Source organism: Corapipo altera, unplaced genomic scaffold (genome assembly GCF_003945725.1).
Source record: "Corapipo altera isolate COAL_440 unplaced genomic scaffold, ASM394572v1 268, whole genome shotgun sequence".
NCBI lineage: Eukaryota > Metazoa > Chordata > Aves > Passeriformes > Pipridae > Corapipo > Corapipo altera.
The window spans coordinates 661931-684430 of record NW_020884901.1 but is presented as its reverse complement, the minus strand read 5'-3'; the positions used below and the strand labels follow the sequence as shown (position 1 = coordinate 684430).

Sequence of the window (22500 nt, the reverse complement as noted above, 5' to 3'; positions counted from 1 at the left end):
TCTTTGCTCCATACTGGCATACTTCACACACCTTCAAAACTTACTTCCAAGTCTGATCTTACCCAGAATTTCAGTGTACAGAGGTGTGGTGGCACTGATACCACACTCTGACATGGGAATGCCTGGGCACAGGTTTCACGGGACAATGAAATCCTTTGGAAAGCACAATTACAGTAGGAATGCTGGTACCCCAGGGATGCAGGCTGGGGAGGGCATTGCAATCCCAGCAACAGAGGCCAGAGAGGGCAGGAGTGACTTGCATGTCAATTTTAATGTATTTTAATCCCTGGATGGAAACCGAGGGCTCCATGCTCTAACTTCCATTTCAGTATTTAACTGGTCCCTCTATGGGGCTTCCCTCTGCCCAGCAAACACCACAGAATATGCAGGGGCATTTTTATATCACATATGTTAACATATATGTTATATTACACAAGTGATAACACTATAAAAATCTTGAAATAAAGACACTTTATTCAAGTGTCTTACTAGAGTGCAGGTGGTTTTTAAACAACTACAACTGGCAGAATAAGCCAATGCTTTAAAAACAACCCCTATGCAAACTTATTTCAGATTCAAATGAGGATCATTCAACTCAGCTTAGGGGTAAAACATTTAAATAAAAAAATGTATTTTTTTCCACACAGAGATCTTAATCCTGGATTAATTATTTTACACATTTTCCATATTAATTAAAGCAGTATTGCTTCTTCTTAAGTTCTTTATCTACTTTCTTTGAGTAAAACTATTTAATACTGGGGATTGTGCAAAACATTTGTTCATGATTATGCAGCATACAGTCAAACAAGACTGAAACAAGAGCAGCATGCAAAAATGTATTTAAGGACTATCATCCCAAAATGCTGCTAAAAGCTATTAACCAGTACGTGTTAATTGCCACAGCATTCATATTAATTTTCACTTCGGGCCCGACATTGTGGAATATTTCCCCTGATACATTTTAAACAAAGTTTAATTTAAGGAACTGCTTCTATCAACACTTACGAAAATTAACAGCCTAGCAATTAGCACTCATGAATTATCCCTTCCCCCATGCTTGCTACAGCATCATTTTTAAAACAGTTGCTACAAGAGAAATTGTTGGTTTTTAACCCATTACCAAAATTAGCCACCAGAAACCTTGTAGCAATATATTCCTCACAATAGGATTTTTAGCATCTGTCCAGTCAAAAATTACATGGACCAAATTTTTTTTCAATTATCTCCAGTAGTCAAGCAAACCTACAGAACTCCGTAAGTTCAGAAAAGCCAGACTTTCTTCCAACTCCATTTGCAGCTAGCTGTGAAAGCAGAAATTTTAAAGAATTAAAGGTTCTTTTCATATAATATTCCTAGAAAGAGTTTACAGGATTTATTAACCAAGATGTACAACCCATGTGCTTTACAAAACACGCAAACAGGTCCAGGGCTGAGGTTTACTTTAACTATTTTAAGGAAAAACTTGAAGAAAGAGTGAAGAGTAGTTACTGTGTGCTTTTTTATTTTACTGTGGCTTTTGTTGTTTACTCTGTGTATGGTTTTAGTTAAGAGCTGAAGTTTTACAACGTACAGGAATCCACAGATCTGTCCTGAGTAGTGATGAGGCAAATTGTGTGAATTTTTGAGCTGCTTACAATGGCTCCACTGTAGTTGCATTTCATAAGAAATATTCTCTACTGTTTTGATAATGGATGAGCTGATCAGGACAGGAAGAAATTAGAGTGCTTTAAAATTTTACTATTTCATAAAATCACAGAAGTGGTTATGAAAAAGACACTAAATCTGGCAGAAAACACCTGCAGGATGTAAGCACTGACTGCCCTGGCCTGGTTGGTATCACAGCTCACAGGGTGCTCTGATTTGAACTGGAAAGCTGAAAACAACACATCAGATGTGGGGGGGCAGGGAGGAAGGCCCCTCAGGAGGGTTTATTCTACTTCAGGTCAGCTGGGGACCCGAGTTAGTGGTAAGTGAAAGCAGTGGAACCAGCCAGCATGAGGAGCACAGACATGGACAAAGAGCTGGACACAGCAGCACTGAGCTCTCCTCAAAAATGAGTGTTACTGAACACCCTGAAACCTGCACCACCAAACCCAAATGTGCATAGACCAAGGGCCTGGTTACAGTCGTAAAGATTTCAGAGCCACTGTGATCCCCTGAGTAAATACATAATTAAGTAGGGTGTTTTTAAGACATGTTTAATTAGGCCCCCAGCCCCTCCTCACCCCCCCGCCTCTCCCCAATTATGGATCATTTCCCCCAGAGATATGCAGTTCTGTTAATTATGTAAATAAGTCATGCACTATTCCCTGAAAGAATTGTATTTCTGTGAAAAATTGCTCATCTACTATCAATAAAAATAAATATGAGACCTACAATATTCCATTAAAAATAATTTTTAAAATCTCAATGTTTTTGGTTCTATATTAATGTCTGAAAACACTGCAGAACTGAAGTAAAATAACTCACAATTGTACTATGTTTCTTCTCTATCTCAGATGATCACCCAGGTATTTAAATTAGACAATACATACAGAAGTATAGTGAACAAATTTTGTAAGCAAACTATTGACACACTTAACCAGAGTAATATAAACTATGGTGTGAAAATTACTACAGTGAGATTATACTCCAACAAAATGCCCACTCAAGTATTTTGGAATGTGGAGAAGGTATTTTGATTTGTAGATCACAAATTGAGTGACACTGAGGTATCTCATTAATATCTCAAACTAACATGTAGAATGCAACTCCCTTCCAATGGACTAAACACCTGCTAAAAGTATCTGACTTCAATACAGGAAAATGAAGGTGTTCATTATAGTCAACTACAATTTCTATTAACACAGTAAAAATTAGCTTGGACTGTCAAAGAGAGAAGGAAAAATGCCTCAAACTTCCTCAGGTTTCTGAGAAACAAGACTTGGACATGACTGAATTACAATAGCATTCTCTTAATACAGAAGTATTTTACTTTTACTTCCTATTTGTACACCTGTGGGAAGTACAATTAAATGCTTGCCCAACTGAAATTTTGTGGCACAAGAACACCAAACCTGGAGTTTAGAAAAACAGTCTCTCGTTGCTGTCAGCATGAGAGTGCTGCTGTCACCCATCAGTGAGGCCAGGAATTGTGAAAACCTTGGTCAGCACTAACTGTTATATGCTAATAAGTACAAAATCACAATAGAGGAGCTTTTGCTACATGGACTTCATAGTTCAAAGGTTACCATTTCCTAAATATTCCAGATACTCCTAGATATTCCAGTGGAATTACAGATCTGACTTTCCACTTCAAGAATATTCAACAGAATATAAAATTCTTCCATCACAATGGTAATGAAGCTCAAACTTCATCCTCCCACAGGAGATTCCACAAACAAACCCAGCAGAAAACAGATCTGTGCAGTATTTATAATTGTTTTGGAACAATACGACACTGATCCATCACACCAACGTTTATATTTCAGTTTCTGCAGCTGATGACAGAGAAAAATATTTCACAATATGGAGTACAGGGAAGATTGTTATCCACTACTGAGTGATATCAGATCCATCTCCTGAACTGGATGTGGCCAAGGAATGAACTGACCTACCAGGTTTACAGCCAATCTCCTCCCCGTGTTACACAAATGAGCTCTCGTGCAGAAACACATCGATTAGTGCTTCCTTCTGCCCCAGACAGTGACCTATTGATGCTTCAGTTTTCCACCCTCAAAACAGACAGAGGCTTTTCCCACTCTCACTGGAGCACTTTGAGGATGAAGACATAAATCATGGAATATCCAGCAAGTGCTCTGATGTGGATAGCCAGAACAGGTTTGTTTAAATGCCAAATAACCAATTTATACAAAGGGTCTCACCATCAGCTGTAGACAGATGTCCCATGACTCTGCCACACTAAAGGTGCACCTCACTAACCTGCTGGAGAAGGGAACAGCAAGGTAAGGAAACCCAATTCTAAGGTCAGAATTTTGTAATGGAGAGGGGAGAAATGGTCCTACCAAACCTGGAACTGTCACATTTGCATGGTCCCAGACAACCACCTGCAATACCTGCTGGGCTGCTATGAAGCCTAATTAGAGCTTGCACAAGTCAGTGCCCAGGGCACTGCCCCAGGCCTGGCACCGTCAGGGAGGGGTCCCTGGAGCTGAGATAAAACCCCCCGGGCCACTGACCTTGCCGTCGAACTTTGAGTACTCGTTGAAGGGGTTGTTGAGCTGCAGTGGACACTGCTCCAGTCGCACAGACAGGATGGATTGCTTCCCAGAGCACGGAGACTTCACTCGGAAATTCTTTTTTTCAAACAGGGAGCTCAGCTCCTCGGCTGCAGATCAGAAAAGAGATTAGAGGCGCTGCATGAGGAGAGGTACAGAGGCTGCTCTTACCACAGAGAGATAACATCATAAAAGGGAGCACAAAATCAAATATATAAAACAACAAATGCTTCAGCAGGGCGGGATCTACCACCATTCTTTCATAGCCCAAAGATATGAAACCATTAAGAAGTTTGAACAATGCTGCTCTTTAGGCTGAGGAAAAGATGAATTTTTCCCATACAGAGAACAGAACTGACCAGTATAAGTTCCATTTGAGTCAAGATAAAAATCAAGAGAATGACACATTCCTTGTCTTTCTGCTTGCCTACCTCTTCCTAAATGAACAGGAAATACTCTGGAAAAGAACTGCTGACACATCTATAACACACCATGCAAAAGCAGTTCAAACTGGGCCCGTGCCATGTGCCATTGGCCACCCCACAGGACAGGATCACACTGCCCCACAATGCACTGTAATGTCCCCGTGTTGCCAGCACCAGGCTGGGCACTGCACCTCAGCCAAACTAACCATTTCTGCAGATTTTACTTCTCATGATAGATTGGATATGGCCTCCCCTTAAAAAAATGTCAAACCTGAAACCACCATTCCAGACCAACAGTCTGAACAATAAAAACAAAAAAAGCTTTCTAAAAACAAAGGGGATGCGAGTTCATGAGTTTTTTGTGTGGTCTGTGAGGGCTCATAAAATTCTTGGACAAGCAGCTCTCTTTATGCGAAGAAACTGTGCAGCTGAATTTCCAGCAACAACCTAATTCCAAATTTACAGGCATATTTTCAAAAAACCCTAAAAATTAGGGCTTCTTATGTTACATGGCCATTATAAAATCAGGACAGAGCCTGGGGTGGCACATCAGTACCAGCAGGTCTCATCTGCAAGGGACTGGGACTGAACCTGGACAAGGTTTCCCACATCTGCTCCAGGAACCAAGAGCCCCCAACCTCCATCAATCACTGCCTGAGAACCAACACCAGCTCGCCCAGCCCGACCCTCCTGCACTTGGATTCCCTCACAGCTCACAGATTTCCATCCTGCTGCTCCAGGGAAACCACAGAATACGTGGAGTTGGAAGGAACCCACTCCCAAGGTGGAATGACCTGGGAATTGGTCTGCAGGGAGTTGGTTTATTTCTTAGAGTGCAAAATTAAAACTTGTCAAATGATAACTAGTCAAAAGCTCAGTTTATTTTTATCAGTAGATTGCCTGAAAATTCAGGCAGTTGGCAGAGGTGCTAAATACTGGCACTGAGAGATCCCCAACAGGCTTGTGAGAGGCTGCAATTAACTAAAAAAGCTTTATTTAATCCCTTTAAATGTGGCCACTTTTACCCCGTTAGGTTGGGGTTTTTTGGTAACAAGCTCTAATACCTATTTGTTTTGGTGTTTGGTTTTTTTTAAAATCTCAATTATCATTATGCTGGAGTGTTATCTTCAACTGATATTTGTTGGGCATTTGGAAAGGACCTTGGAATCCATTATAATGGTTTTACTGGTTCAAGTGAAAAAGCAAGCTTTTTATCTTCTGTCTCTAAGGAAATTTTAGTCTATGCTATATGGATTTTCCAGCTTTGGTGAGTGTATTGGCTATAGGAGCTACTCTGTACAGGCTGAGTGCAAGGCTTTGGAAAGATTCCCTCGATACATTGTTAATTTGCATTTTATATGCTCCGAAATGAACCTACGTCAGATATAAATGCAATGCCTTTCATCTGAAAATACACAGTGTTTTATAAAAAGGAGTAACCTTTGCATGCATATCTGTATTTGGTTTACATTTCAAGAGGATGGTGCCAGACTCTTTTTGGTGGTGCCCAGCAACAGGACAAGGAGAAACAGCCACAAACTAAACCACAAGAAGTTCCACCTCAACATGAGGAAGAACTTCTTTCCCTGGAGGGTGGCAGAGCTGGAACAGCTGCCCAGGGAGGGTGTGGAGTCTCCCTCTCTGGAGACATTCCAAACCCATCTGCACACGTTCCTGTGTCACCTGCTCTGGTGACTCTGCCTTCCAGGGTGTTGGACTGGCTGATCTCCAGAGATCCCTTCCAGCTCCAGCTATTCTGTGATTCAGGACCCAGACTCTTCACTGACATGATTTGATCTCTTCACTGCATGAAGCCAAAACATTCTTTCTGTTTTACTGAAAAACTGATGCACAGGAAGGTGACAGGAACTGGGGCACAGCAGAACAGTCACCCTCCCTGAAATGTCCCTGTATGTGATAACCCCCTGACCAACTCCAAAGGCATGGAGGTTTTCTTTTCCAATCCACACACCACTGCCACCTTATCCTTCTCACCCACCCTGGCACAACAATCAGCCTGTCTCATGGCACAGGCCAACACAGGAGCAGTAGATAAATAGTCCTTTTTCCTCCTCATTACCACATACAAAATTACTGGTCTCTCACTTGCCTTAACCCTGGTTTGGGTACTTTTGTTTCTGAACACAGTAATAAGAAATAGGAATCACAAAAAATACTCAATTGCCAGATGGCTCCAATGATGGCCACACACCCCACTGTAGGAGAGCAGGAATGCTTGTGAGACTTTCTCCCTACAGTGAGGCATCTCCACAAGTGACACATGACATAACAGCATCCTTTTGGTGTGCACATTGCCAACCACAGGCTCAGCTCTGCCTAAAGCACAGGTGAACACGGTCACAGCCACATCTCCCCTCCAAGAACAGCTCTGTCTGTTGTTGTTTTCACACATATTTTTCCACAACCCCAAACCCAAGGAGCCGAGTGGACAGTGCCTCTCACACACACACATGGTGAAGAGGAAGCTGCAGTGAATACCCTTTAGGGCTCCTCTTTCTCCAGCCCTCTTCCTGCAGTGTTGCTGTTCATGCAGATCTTGGTGGCTAAGCAGAGAAGGACAATCTGCTCTGCCAACAGACCCCGAGTGCCTGCAGTTTCTATATAACTTATTTTTTTATTTAAATCTGTTCTGCAGCAGGCAGGCACTGATCTATTTGCCTGCAACCTCAGCACATTCCTCAGAGGGGACAACTCTCACTGGGGCCAGATGATGCCTGTGTGCAGGGCAGCACATAAAGGAGTGAGATGTGATGGAGAAGCCCACAGGAACGGGATGACACGAGGGGCAAAGACTCTGCAGGAACCTGAGTGTGAGTCAGGTCAGTGTGCAGGGACAGCAACCAGGATAGAGGGAAAGAGAGAATTGCATCATCACTGGGCAAATGCTATAAAATATTGAGCAGAGTTGGAGGTTATGGTAGATTAACCTTTAAAACCTACAACTCTGCTCACAGAAGGAGAAAGGCAAAAACATTTCAGAATGCATTAACAGGGGTATCCAACACAGCTGAACACTGAATTAAGGATTAGTGCAACTGTGCTGCTCATGTGAGCAGCTTTGTTCACTCCTCTGAAAAAGATATTATAGTGCTGGAGAAGGTTCTGCAAATGACAGCCAGGGAGATATGAGGATTTAGGCAAAAAAAGGAGATTACAGAGGGACCTCATTAAGATATACACAAATTTTGAAAGAAGTAGGCATGACAGACCATACAAAGGTTTGAATGTGTGTCAAACACAACAGAAATAGAGACTAGCCTGAGCTCTAAAACAGGAGAATTCAGACAGATTTTTAATTTCATATATTACAGTTTAAACTATGTAGAACATCCAGTCACAAATACTTAATTATATAATTAAAAAAAAAGAATCGAATATTTTTGGAGAAATCACTGATAATAGTTTTACCAAGGAAAGGTCAGATAAGCTAAGGCAGCATTTATTATTACTTGCATTTAAGTAGATCATACATACACTCGTTATTTCTACGGGTTTTCACCCTATCTAAAAAAGTAACTACAAAAATATTCCATAGAAATAAACTCCACAAAATCCTTCATCGCACCCTGTGCACCAACACCACTGGGAATGGCTGGAAAGCCACCCGGAGATGCTGATCCTGCTCTTGGAATGCAGACCCCTGCCAAGCACCTGCCCCTGGAGCAGAGTCCTGTCCCCTCACTCCCAGGTGACACAGGGGGCTCTGCCACCCCCAGGTCCCCTCCCTGGGCCAGCACCCACCTGAGGAGCAGATGAGGTGAGGGATGACAGAGAGCACAAACCCCGGGGTGACACCTCAGAGTGCCACAGACAAAGCAGCCACTCCAGGTACTTCAGACCAAACTGGGTTTAAAACACCTCCTCCTTCCCTTTGCCTTTGTTAACACTGAGGAACGTCCCGGCCCGGAGAGCACCCCGGGAACTGGGATCTCCTGTGCTTGGAAAGCTTCAGGGAAAACTACACACTGCAAACGTGGCACCCACTGAAGGCAGAAATAAAACCAGTAGCAAAATAAAAGACCTTTTCCTTTACCTGAGCAAGAAGTATTTCTGTCTTTCCATTGAACGTTTTTGCATTTTATTTGATTTTGTCTCTCTTTCCGCAGACGTTCTAGTCTCTGAGCTTGAAAAGAAATATTACAACTATAAGTTTGTCAATGAAAGTTTACTATAAACAAAGACATAATTAACTACCTTTATATGAATAAAGATGTTTTATACTGCATATGTAGGGGAAAAAGTCATAAAATTTTAAAGGTGGCACCCCTGAAAAGCAAAGACCAACAAAAACATGAAAATGTTCTTGATTTATAATTGAAATTAGAGGATATAAAACATTAATAGAGATCATAAAGATAGTATTAACATGGAAGAGAATAATAAAATGTGAAAACTTCTGTGATTAATATGACATTTCATTATATAAATCATTAATAACGGTCTTAAAGGAATTTTAATGCACAAATGAACTGAAGTGAATATTACATTACAGGAATAAAATTACTGTTATGAATTACTCTACCCGTTTCAAAAATTAAAGATAAATGAACTCAGACTAGACTATTAAAGTTTTAAATATAAAATCCTTTATCTAAAAATCATGAAAATTATAAAATGTCAAAGCGATATAAATTAGCACAGCTTTTTCTTCAGTGGGCTGAAACAGTTTATAGGTAGTAAAATAAATGATTTGTATCTTCACAACATTAGTCAAATCCTAAAATGAATATAATATTTCTTTACGTATATTTTGACTCCATCTTCAAAATAAGGTTGCAAGAAAAGCCCCAAATAGTTCTGACACCAAAGAACTTGCAGCCCACAGTACCAGACAACAACTTAAATCACCTTTTTGTTAACAGTAAGAGCTTCCTTGGGGAACAAACCTGATGGAGGCCAGCCAAGGCAATGACCCCAAGATGAGCACGGGTGTCACCAAGTGTCCACTCAAAATAAGCAGATTAAACTGGGAAGTAGAACTAACAATGTTGACCCCTGAAGGAAACAATTTGCTGGATATGTTAGCAATTTTGATGTATTGAGATAATTCATTAACTAAAATGGGTTTGCAGAAGAGATTCTAAAATGTTAAATTACTCTGATGATTTTTAGATACAATTTGAGTTCCTTGATCCCTTCCAGCAATTAGAAAACATTAATAAATATTTTCTATCCCTTCTGTTGATATTCTTTCACATTTAAGTCTTTAAACGGAATTGTGGACACAAAAATAGGGGTTTTTTTGCCCCCATAAAAACTCTCAACCAGGGAACTGAGAAAAAATACTCCTTTGAGGTTTAACAGCTGTAACAAGCAGTTTAAGGTACAAACACAATTGGGACTTTGATAAGTATCTCCCATTTAAGTCAACACGATATGATAACCTGAATATCTCTAGGTAGCTTCCTCTTAAAGAAATAAGAAAAGTATGTCTCCTCATAAGTTTAAATATTGGGAAAACACTGTTGTAGCATACATATTTCATATATATAAAGAAAAATATAAAGATATAAAGAAAAAAAAACCCCACATTTTTTCAGTTGCTGTCCAGATTACTGTCCAGTTACCTTCCAAAAGCCTTTCTTTCCAGACAGTCCATCATAAAAGATCTGTTAGATCAATATGTAAACAAGGGATAAAGGAAAAACTGCACAAATAGAAGGAAGAATAAGGCATGTTTTTACCCTGTTTGATATTTTCACCCCTTGTCAAAACAAATGTACTTAAGCACAGTCACCATCTTCACTGACTCCATCCTCTTCTTCCACCTACAGCTGACCACAAAGGACCACCTACTGTGGGACTGTGCTACAGCAACACCAAACTAGAAGGAATCATCAGCACCTACTAGAAATGTGAATTATTTAAGGCAGCCAGTGAAAGCTTTAGGTGTGAACAATGCCACTGACCAAATGCCACTGTGGCTTCAGTAACTGTCAGTCTGAGCTGAGCCTTTGTTCCTCCTCACCAGAGGACCCAGAGTTTGCTGCTCTCCCACACCCAACACCTCACACAGACCAGTCTCCACTTGCCACGCCAGGAGAAAAGGCAGAAAATCCTCTCCCTTAGTGTCTCAGCCATGACTTTAGAATATGCCCCCAGTTGGCACCTGAAATGGCTTCAATCCATAATTCAAATGGTCTGCTCCCTTGGCAAAATAATCCTTCAGAGTTATGTTTCTGAAGCAATTCTATAAAACTTCAAACTTTGCCTCTCCTTCCTCACGAGCTCCACCATCAAGGGAACTCTCCCAGCCCCAGGCAGCACTGGCAGCCTGGCACCTTGCATTCCCACCAGGCCTTCCTGGCACTTTGGGCTGGAACTCAGCCTGTTTCCAAATCTCACTCTCCGCTGCCCTGGCTTTCCTGGAATTTTTGACAACTTCCTACTTGTAAAAGGCATTTCAGTCTCTCAACACCGCACACATCTCCTGGCAAGCCAGAGCACAGAGGTGCTTTCTGAGCTCTAGGTGGTGTTATAATACCTGCAGAAACCATTTGGAAAAAAATATACTGAAACACAGAAAAAAAGAGCTCAGTACTGACCACCTTACACCAACCTTCTCATCTGTATTTTACATCACAGAATGCCTGTTCATAATATTCCTCAGGTCTAAGTAGAAGTCTGGATATCCCTGATATAAAACACCACATGGGGCAGCTTTCTGCCAGTCATGACAGACTGAGCATATTTTGCAAAGGTATTCACCCTTAAACTTTCTAATTTGGTAGCTTAAACCCTAGCTCAAGGTTTTTCTCAGAAAAAAAATGTCAGGAGACAAAATACAGACAAATCATTCCCTTCACTGGCTCACATCAAACTTCATTCCTCTCTTTTATAACAGATACATTTGATGCCTCACTAGGTAGACTTTTTCTCAGAAAATAACTATCCTGTTCAAAAGTTAACACCCCTCCAGACAGTAACAATAGAAATATCAAAGGCTGTTCGTGTACTTTGGATTTAGATTTGATGTCTTTTACAACTTGAATTTTTTTTAATATATAAAACTGACTAACTCAATGTTCCTCTGTACAGGAATAGGTAAAACAGCAATTAAAGCTCAGGTGACAGCACAGTAAAGTAACTGAATCATTATGTGTCCTACAAAAGGACCTCGATGTTACAAAAGGAGAAGTTTGACAGACAGCAAGCCAGTCACGCTCTGATTTATCCACACGAGCCAGACTAAGAGAAACTGAATAAAAGGGTGATGCTGCTGCAAACATCCCTTACCCGTGTTTGATCGTCTTCTGATCCCGAAGTCCCAGCTTGAGGTAATATCGACTGATTGGGAATATACATAGCCCTGAGTGTCCCCGTTGCTCCCCTGTGGTTCTGACCCATTATCCCCATATGCTGACGAGGGATTGAACTTCTCCAGGTCCACGTCGTGGTCGATGAGGACCATCTCACACATTCCCGTGTCATCGCTGGTCACGTGCGACTGCCGGATGTGAGCCAGGATAATGGTCGGGTTGTCCAGGAAAGCCATTCTGTCCAAGAGTCCCCCACTTCACTGTACTATCTTCTCTCCATCTTGTTTCATGGACACTCGTACCTAAAAAATAATGCATGCAGCATTTTAGGAAGAAAACCCCAAACACGAATAGCCCAAACCCCTGATTCCTGAAGGTTATTTGGGATACACAAACCCTGACTGACTCAGGGTGAATTATTTGCATTCTGCTCCAGTTTACTTAAGTTACCCTGGTTGTTGAGATCCACTTAAGGAAGAGTGGGCTTGGAGGACAGCCTGAAACCCGAGTCCCAGGACAACAGAACACAAGAGACACCTACAGACAGGCCTCAGTGCCCTACAACACATAGTTGCTATAAGGCAAAATACTCCAAGTACTACACATAGGAGGACAGTGAGAAAATACACACCAGAAACATCTGCCCACTCCAACTAATCAATTTACAAAACCAGACAAGGGGTTTGGAATTCTTTTTACCCATCATAAATAACTGTGTTACTGATTTTCTTCTGCCTCTACACACCAACTCTTTCACTACCTTATTATAGACCCTTTTCAGTTTTTCTATTTCCAGGAAAAACTTCAAACACGAAGAGATTAGTGTCTCAGGGCAGAATATTGAACATCTGCTGCTGCATGGTGCTTCACACAGGGCAACTGCTGTAACACAGAGAAAGCTCTGTGACCAAATACCACATGCCTGAGCTCTAAAGCACTTTAACAACAGTAATTGCCACTTACCTAAAATATTTCATTCAGAACACTCAAGTGGCTTTACGAAACAAAATAGAGGGCAAAAAGGAAAAAACCCCAAACCACAAAACCCAAACCACGTTCACACTGTTATCTGATTTTCTGCAGCTGTGGATTTGTAGTTATGTCAGCTTAATTCAAGCCTGGGCTAACTCTGGAAAGGGGCAACTCCATGCCCTGCCTTGGCCCTGCTCTGGGAATTCCACCACCTCCCAAAGCTGGCACCAGAGCTTGTGGAGCTGTGAGCTGGATCAAAAAATGACCTGCTGATAATAAACTGAAAAGAAAAAAATCAATTCCTCCTGTTCAGGCAGGGAGTCCATTGGTGACCAGCTTCAGGAGCACCAGGCCCTGCAAACCCAAGCAGCAGGACCAGCAGGATCCAAGCAGAGCCACAGGCTCAGAGCCATGGAGACCCCTCCACCTGAGGGCAGGAGGCCAGGGGGGCTCGGTCTGAGCTCACACACAGGGCAAGACTAGAGGTAAGTTCCAGAAGTTCAAAAGCCCCACTGCTTTTCTAACCAGAGAAGAACACTTTAACCTGGCTACAGAGCTCAGTGTGTGTGTTTGGGATTTTGAGCTCAGAAACACCACAATCCCCTGTCCTTGCAAAACTGCTGTCAGCAAAAAGAAAATACCACAGGAAAAGGAATGTTTCAATCACACAAAGCCAAATCCCATGAAAATCTGGTAAAGGCAGCTTGCCCTTCTCCTGCCACATTCTAACAGAGGGAAGGGGAAGAAAGGACCAGCCAAGCTTGTTCCAGGAGCAGCAAACACATTTCACCATCTCCCCTGTACATGTCCAAGGGGAAAGGTGTATGGAAAGGTGTGTTAACACAGAGAGGCCTAGAGAGCAGCTTTGGCATTTAAACAGTTGGGAGCAAAAGTAAACCTTTATTTGGACTCTCATCTAACCATGACAAAAGCAAATTGTAAATTGCAAACCCACCATTCCTAGATGTGTCCTCCCCACAGCAAGCATCGACATCTTCTAATTACAACACTCAATAAACAGAGACTTACAGCCTTGAGAATTTTAAGACTCTTTTTTTCTCCTCCCTTGGCCACAAATACTGTTGTGGTTTTTTTTTCAGAGACTGTCCCCTTTCTGCTTTAAAAAATATAGACAAATTCAGAAGTAATATATTTAACAACAGACCCAGCAGCAAGAAGGAATTCAATAAAGGAATGGTAGAGAAATAAACCTGACATGCTGCTGGTTATTAATATACTACTGCTACCATACATTGTAATAAATTATGCTATTAGTGAAATTCACTCCAGCAGGATCCTTGGAGACCCTCAAAGCCCAACTGGGCATGGCCCAGAGCCTCGCTGGCCCTGCCTGGAGCTGGGAGTTGGATGGGATCCCCAGAGGCTCCTGCCAGCCTTGGCAGCGCTGTGACTCCATGCTCTATTTTTAATTTTCCGACTCTTTCCATCAGAGTAAGTAGGGCTGCTCCTGAAAGGTCCCCTTGCTGTCCCTTGTGGGAGAGGCCACAAGGAAATGTCCCACCCAAAGGTATTGTTGATGTGCTCGAGGCCCTGACATTGCACCAGTGTGACCAGTGTGACCAGTGTGACCAGTGTGACCAGCGTGACCAGTGTGACCAGTGTGGTGTGGCTGGGAGAGCACAGACACAACCACAGTGCACAGCTATTCCAAAATGTGCATGGAGAATGTTCTTGGAATTGAATTCTTTCTACTTGGCTGATTAGGAAAGGCCACACGTACCTGCGAGCGGTAAAAACTTGTTTAAATAAGCAACAGCCTCAGGCACTGGAAAGGTCTGCAAACTCCCAATCAAAAATTACTGCTGCCCCATCAATGTGTCATATAAATGTTGGCATGTTAATTGTGTATTTATAAGATTGTTAATGGTTAGTTAATTTACCTCCCACACTATTATTGTACTTGAAATGATTTAATGTCTGCTGAGGGAGTTAACAACATGTAACAGCAGATGCGAGAGTTTTACCTTTATACTCTGCACCCCGACTTCCTGTCATTAACAGTCATGTGCTAAATCAGCCAAGCTTCTTCCCAACTGTACACGTGCAATGGCTTTTCCCAGAAACCTGAATGGTGAGAAAGTGCCAGAAGTTCTGTTTCAAACTCTAAAGTTTAACACAAACACATTTTTTTCTCCCTCCTCTTCAGAATTTTCAAAGGGACATATTAAAACTAATTTATCAGTAAATTAATATTAACTAGAAATTCTCTACCAGTTAACACCCTTAAAAAAAAAAATCCAGAAAAAAAGTTCAGACCACAAAATCCAAAATTCAGTTCAGACTTTGATGTCAGATTTAATAGTTGCAACCTACACAATTCTAAAGGTTCTTCCTGGTGATAAATGATTCAATGGCACTGAGGAACAGTGACCTCCAGAGATGGGAAAGAACTCAGAGAAACAAAGCTCAGTTTTGCAAAATCTTACACGAGCACCTCCAGGGCTCCACATCATCAGTCTCTGCAAAATTACAGATCCAAGATCAATTTCTGGATCTGCTGAGATCTGCCAGCACACCCTTTCTGCACCCCTACACCCACACACCATCACTGCATCCACACAAAGGAGACAAATTTAATGGAATTCAGGGACTTTCTGAGCATCAGCAACTTATACATTCTTTAATCATAAATTTAAAAAAAAAATTTCTTTTCATACCTGTCTTATATAAATAATGTTTTACTATTGAATAAATCACTTTGGAGACAGCTGTCAAACATACTCTATGCAAACACTAAAAATTAAAAAAGCAACGTGAAAACTCTAAAACCTTAACAGTATTTCTGTACTAAAGGATACACAGGCTGGGGTCTCGATTCATCACACAGGTGGACAGAGCCCTTCACTTTCTTCCTGATCTTTATTATTCCTGTCTGACTTTCTGTGCATTATCTGACCAACACCCCAGCAATGAATGTGCCTTCTCACCTTCTCCCCGGTCCCACTGCTGTGTTCCTGCTGTGCCCCAAGGCCCCTGGGGAGCACAGCCCCCCATCAGTCATCTGCAGTTACAGAACATCCCCAAAGATGTCAAATTGCACCATCAAGAGGCTGAACGACTCGCCAGGATTCACAGGAACTTTGCAGCAGAATCAGACAGCTGCATCTCAGTCTACTATTTTTATCGGCAGTATTCCTCTTCCAGGACCCCAGGGCTATATTTATGGCAGCACAGACTCTCCCAGCGAGGCAGGCAGGGCTTTATGCAGATCAGCCTCATTCATAACCCGGCACACGAGGAGGAATTCAGAGCGCGCTAACAAACGATCCCGCTCTCAGGAGGTGACACAAAGGTCTTGAAAAAGGATCTGCAGCTATACAGATTGTACCTTAAACACACAGCTGAATTTGCGGAGGCAACTTCATCATCACAACATGTGAACTGTTCTTGTGACCCTCCCTCTTGCTTGATGCACTGTGTTTATTAAAATATTGTCTCGCTTTTCTCTTTCCCCACCCAAAACCCCGCCCGCAGTATCCATATCTGCATGTTAACCTACTCAGGTGACAAGGAGATACCAAGGCAAGTGTGAGATAAGGGGAAAGGACAAGTTAAACACATACCTCACGACTGCCATCCTTCCCATCCAGCACAGACAGCAGCAGGCACAGCGGGGACCCCGCTCCGTGCTGGACCCACCGACTGGGGGGACTGTGACCATGTGTCAGCCCGAGCCCACTGCTGTTCTCAGAGCAACCCACTGACCTTGAGCATGAAAAATGCTGAGTGCAGCTTACCTTACTTCTGGGAAAACGGTTATTTTGGAACGAATTTTCTGGCTTGTTTTAAACACACATGGTTGAATTTGATAAAACCCCTCCCTCTCACCACCCAGCACGAGGGTCTCGTCCCTGCCCCCACCCCTGCACAGAGCTGGGACAGGCTGTGTGTCACCTCCAAACCCACCAGCACTGGGGCAGAACCCACCCCTGCCACCCACTGCTCCCGGCCCTGCTCACACCTGCAGGCTCCCGACAGGTTTTCCAGCAGAACCATGGATTCCCCTTGGCAAAGTGACACCAGTGCCAACAGGCACTCCCACACCCGTGAGGAGGGCACAGACTCAGGGTAGACACCTGAGTGTGGTGCCACCGGGGCATCTTCACCTGCAGGACACTGCTCCTACACTGCCCAGGCAGCACTGCCTTTCCATGGCATCCACCACTGATCAGAGTACAGCAAATATTTTCCTCACACAAAGTGTTGGTATTTTTGCCTTTCATGCTTTAAAATATATCACACAGAGCACAAACGAAATTTGCTCACAGACCTCTAAACAAGTTGTAAGAAACGATAAAATCAGAGAAAACTGCAAGCAACTAAAAATGTTCTGCTGCAGGAAAGAGCTACAACTTTGAAATTCCACCAATTTCAATGGAATAAGAATCCTTCAGTTCGAATGGCTAAAAGCAGCTCTAAATTCTTCACAAAACTCCCAAGCCAATTCCTGCAAGACATTTTCCTCTCTAAATTATAAAATAAGAAGTGAGAACCAGGAAAAAAATTCCTCTCTCTTATTCTGCAAAGCTGTAGCTTGCTTTTTTTTTTTTTAGAAGAAAATATGTTTTAATTCACTGCCCTCCTTGAAGAAGTAATAAACAATGAAAGCCCTATTCAAGGTAAACAAAAATATTCCAAAGACACAACTTGTGGAAGGTATGACCTGGATCCAAAATAATTACCAACAAACTCAAAACAGAAGGCTGGAAGAATTATATACCATTACAGGTCATCTTATCACTCAAGGGCTTCCATAGTCACTGGACTCAAACACCTCAGACTGGAGCTCTTTAAAGTGATCTTAAAAACTAATGAAAAAGATGAGCAGATTAGAAGTAAAAATTGATTTTCCCCCCAATGTCATATTAAGCAGGAACAGGACGGCGTGAACATACTTCAAAATTTATGATTCAGGTTATATGAAATAATTTCCCAGTGAACTTCTGTCTGCAATTGCAAAAGAAATGGTTCTGGTTATCTGCATTTGCAGCAGCACAAATAATCAGCCCCTCAAACGCAGACAGACCCTGGGCATGCAGGATAAAGGAAAGTGAACTGCAATATATGAACATTCAAGTCTATGTTTCAGCAAAAGCTCAAGTGCATTTAAGAGTGAATACTTATCTGGAGAAGCTGTCACTCACACTCTGGGTCCTATCATTAGAAAGGAAATAATCATTTACAGTCATTTAAAGAGGCTCTCTCACAAGGGAGACTGGAATTGGGAAGTTATGATGAGCAAACACTACATTACACACAACTTCCAACAAATTATTTGTTCATTTCCAGACCTGTAAATCAATCTGGCAGTAGCTCTGTATTTCTGAACTGCTTGGAATTTGGCTATATTTTTGTTGTCATATTAATCAGGATGCAAATTACACCAATTCCGATATTTTAATTATTCAGCTTTAGAGGAGGGAGAAAATATTGGGGTATGTATGGAAAGTGTTCGCTCTCCTCTTTCCTGATCTTGTCAAATCTTCATTTAATTGTGGACAAGTTGATTCTCCACTAACCTGAGCTATCTTGCATCAAGATTTTAAGCAAATAAATAAGTATAAAAAATGCAGAGATTATAAATTAGGGCAGACAAATCTGTATCTAGACTTGTGCCTGCAAAGAGCATTCTATCAATATAGTGAAATGCTAATCTCCTAATTAACAACCTAATTAGGTAATTATGGCTTTGCAGAGGGATGCCTAAATGAAATATGACAACATGGTCACCTCTTTATATGGCACCTGTGGGCCTTTTCAGCTGTCACTGCCGAGAGTGCAATATCAATTTGAACAGATGACAAAGTGTTGTCATTTTTCATTGGGATATTGTGCTGAATGCTGGGATCGAGGCCGCTCGGAGATGCAGCATCTTGCCTGGGCTTTGCCTCATCTAAATATGTGCAAACACTTTGCTTAATTTCTAATGCCTTGATTATGCTTGGCTTTCCATGCTGGCTGCAGGCATTCCCTGACACACACCACAGCTGCAGGGTCACACTGGGATGACCCACCACCCCCGAGCCCCCATGACCCAATTTCACAGCATGTGTACAGGAGAATTTACTATCCAGAAAAAAATATCTGAGTATTTGAGTTAATTTTTGAGGCTTAACTCTTCCGACTTTAAAGTAACAAACACAGAATATCTTTTAAATAACACATTACCACTTCCCTTTACTCTTATTCCTGATGAAGGCTCTTTTCCAGGAACGGGGAACAGCAGCCCCTGTCCAGGAGTGGGTGAAGCTGACAGGACTTTTTCGTGGAAAGTTGGGAAGGAACATGTTCAACAACAGCACTTTTACGAGGAACATGAGCTGTCACTCATATGCCTAAAATGCTTTAAAGACAATTTGCTGAGCTTGAACATTTATTCCTAAAGGACATCAACCTGTTGGAGTGAGTCTGGAAGAAGCCACCAAGATCATTAGAGGGATGGAGCACCTCTCCTATGGGAAAAGGCTGAGAGAACTGAGATTATTTAGCATGGAGAAGAGAAGGCCCAGGGATGATCTAATTGTGTCCTTCCAGTCCCTGAAGGGAGCCTACAAGAAAGACAGAGAGGGGCTATTTACAAGGGCCTGCAGTAATATAACAAGGAGCAATGGCTTCAACTCATGCAGGGCATGGTTAGATTTTAGGAAGGAATTCTTCCCTGCGAGGGTGGGCAGGCCCTGGCACAGGTTGCCCAGAGAAGCTGTGGCTGCCCCAGCCCTGGAAGAGTCCAAGGCCAGGTTGGATGGGGCTTGGAGCATCCTGGGATAGTGGAAGGTGTCCCTGCCCATGGCACAGGGTAGAACGAGATGGGCTTTAAGGTCCCTTCCAACCCAAACCATTCTGGGATTCTGTGATAAATAAAATAACTTCTCACAGATGGAAGGATGAAAGCACAGGCTGGAACTGTTCATAGACTAGAGCTTCTGTTTTGTCAGTTCTCAGTGGGGTATTCCAGAGCCTAAAAAACCTAATAAATATAAACACCTATGCTAGCTTCAATCTTAAAAAACCCAAGAAAGCAGAAAGCTTCACCTTTTCACTGTCTATATGGAGAGCTGCTGCACTGGTTGGGTTTTACACACAGAGGGGTCTCCAGGCTCACAGAGGATGCCTTGGCTGGACCTGGGACACAGCCTGGGACATGCTGTAGGTCCAGCCAGCCCACAGATCCTCAGCACAGCCTGTGCACAGCTCTGCACTGGCACCACAGAGGGGCTCACTGGGCCCTGACGCTGCTGTACACTTGGGTTCACCCGGGCTTTGGGCACTAAACAACAGCACCTGTCAAAACAAACACTATTGGGTTTGCATTTTCTTCTGTTTGTTGCCATTGTACTTCTGAGTGCATGAAAACATTTTTATTCCATAAAAATGACATTTATTTTTTTAGAATATAACAGGGTGCAAGCTGCTTCTGACTTCAGAAATGCTCATGGACCTACTTAAAAATGCCCGAGACCTCCAGCCCCTTTGGGACTCTATGTCAAATGGAACCAGACAGTTTCACATTTCTCCAGCAAAACATGAATCTGCTGTTCCTCTGGCTTTTAATTTTGGATCTGTCTCCTTCAACAGCACACAAAACATATTCAAGGAGCTTTGTTTTGCTTTTAGAATAACGGGTTTAGATACAACAAGGCAGGGATTGCCCTTGTGCTGCCTTGGACAAGAAACTGAGCTGACAGACAGTGAACAGCCAGGCACCACAGTTTTATGGAGCTCCTCAGCTCACACACACACACAATCAACATTAAAACACAGCTTGGGGTCTGTGTCAGAGGCACTAACAGAAAAGCCCTCGAGAACTGCTGCTACCACAGCTGAGGCAGCAGCTCCCTGCACAGCACGTCCCGGGTGTGGGGCAGCGTCACGGCCACGGACACCGACAGCCCTGTGAGAGCTCTGCTCCCACACCCCTGCACCCCACAGCTCAAACCTGCCCCTCCCAGCACCTGAAAGGCAAGAGCTGAAGGGAGCCTGAGCTCTCCCCGCCTTCCTCAGCAAGTATCATTTGCCCTTGGACATCAGAAGGAACTGTGGATGTCAGGAGGAATTTCTTCCTGGAAAAGGTGGTCAGGCATTGGAAGGGGCTGCCCAGGGAGGTTTGGAGTCCCCATCCCTGGAAGTGTCCAAGGAATGATTGGACAAGGCACTCAGTGCTCTGGGCTGGGTGACAAGGAGAGGATGGGTCAAAGGTTGGACCTGATGGTCTTGGAGGGCTTTCCCAAGCTCAATGATTCTGTGATCTCCAAAAAGAGCTGCCACATGGGAGATGGGCTGGTCCTACCCAGGGCTGTGACTCATATCCTGTTCATTTGATGCCCCATTTGTTGCTGTAACTGACCTTTCCATATGAGTGTCTACTTTTCATGCTCACAACTTCAGAAGCAAAATTCTTGCTACAGAATGTGTAAGGCAGATCCCTGTGCCAGGCTGCTTCACCTGCTGAGGCTTTTGCTGATCCAACAAGAAATGCACACAAGATCGCAGCTGTTACTTGTTATTTTAACATTCGTTATTTGTTATTTTAACGCTTGCTACTTGTTGCAACTGGGTGAAACAGTTTAACCAACAAACAGATGAGGAAAGAGTGTAACAACAGAGACCTGAAACATGACTGAGACAGAAACGTACCAAATTGGTTCTAATTCCCTGCTTCAGTTATTTCTGTACAAGTCTATATGTAGACGCTGATCTCAATTTATTTTTAATCTAACCCAAAAAAGTGTCCGTGAACGGAGCTGTTCTGAATTTGGAAACGTAACTGAGAGAGTCTAATTCCCAGCCTTGCATCTACTTGATAATCCCCCTGACGCCTAAAATTGTGTAGAACCCAGTCAGGAAATCCAAGCTTGGCTCTGGCATCCCCATTTAGGCAATCACCAAACTTCCACTAGCACTGAAATCAACTCATTGCCGTGTCTCCTGGACACCTTTCCTGCTCCATTACATTGTTCCTGCGGTGCAGACGCCAGGACTGATGGCACTCAACAGGTGAAGAAACGAGAGCCCCATCCAGCAACACATTTGGGTGGGATCGTGCCAAAAGTGCCCTCCTGGGAGCACCTGGGCAGGCAGAGCCCTCCCTGCGGGCTGCAGGAGCAGCCAGGAGAAGGGACAGGGTGCGTGTGACAGGAGCACGGGGGGTGTGAGGGGTGATTCCGACGAAGTGAGGGCACCGAGCTGAGACCCTGCGGGCCCCCGGAGCTCCCAGCGCAGCGCGGGGGTCCCCGCCCGGCCCGCGCCCGCTCTGCCGCTCCAGCCGCTCGTCCCACTCACCTGCTCCCGGCTGCCCTCGCTGTCGGACGCTCGTCTGACCCGCTCCGTTTGCCCCTCGCCCGGCTCCTCCCGGCCCGGACCCCGCGGGGCGGCCCCGGGCCATGTCCCGGGTGGGCTGACCCCCCCCGGGGCCGGGACCGCACCGCGCGGGGGTCCCGCGGCGGGCCCGGGCAGCACCACCGGGGGTCACGGCGCGGATCAGCCCGCGGGGAGCGGCAGCCCCGGCCCCCCCCACCCCGCACTTACCGGCGTCGCCGCCGCCGCTCCGGGGCCGGGCCGGGGCCGCGCAGCCGCTTCCGGGTCCGG

At 43.7% G+C, this 22500-nt stretch overlaps 1 protein-coding gene across 4 annotated transcripts in view; it reads right to left on the bottom strand.

The window, feature by feature from the left end:
- Nucleotides 1–22488, bottom strand: part of MAPKAP1 (mitogen-activated protein kinase associated protein 1) — an 86817-nt gene extending 64329 nt beyond the window's left edge. The window contains exons 1-5 of one of the 4 annotated variants that reach the window (XM_027650073.1): nt 22195–22213; nt 14880–14979; nt 11900–12224; nt 8697–8786; nt 4179–4327 (exon numbers count right to left, since the gene is read on the bottom strand). In XM_027650073.1, coding sequence (XP_027505874.1) covers nt 4179–4327; nt 8697–8786; nt 11900–12158 — 498 coding nt within the window. In that variant the 5' untranslated portion in view covers nt 12159–12224; nt 14880–14979; nt 22195–22213. Of the gene's footprint in view, nt 1–4178; nt 4328–8696; nt 8787–11899; nt 12225–14879; nt 14980–22194; nt 22263–22440 lie in introns of those variants that run through there. The other 3 variants (XM_027650074.1, XM_027650075.1, XM_027650076.1) reach the window with 3 other exon arrangements.
- Between the last annotated feature and the right edge of the window lie 12 nt (nt 22489–22500).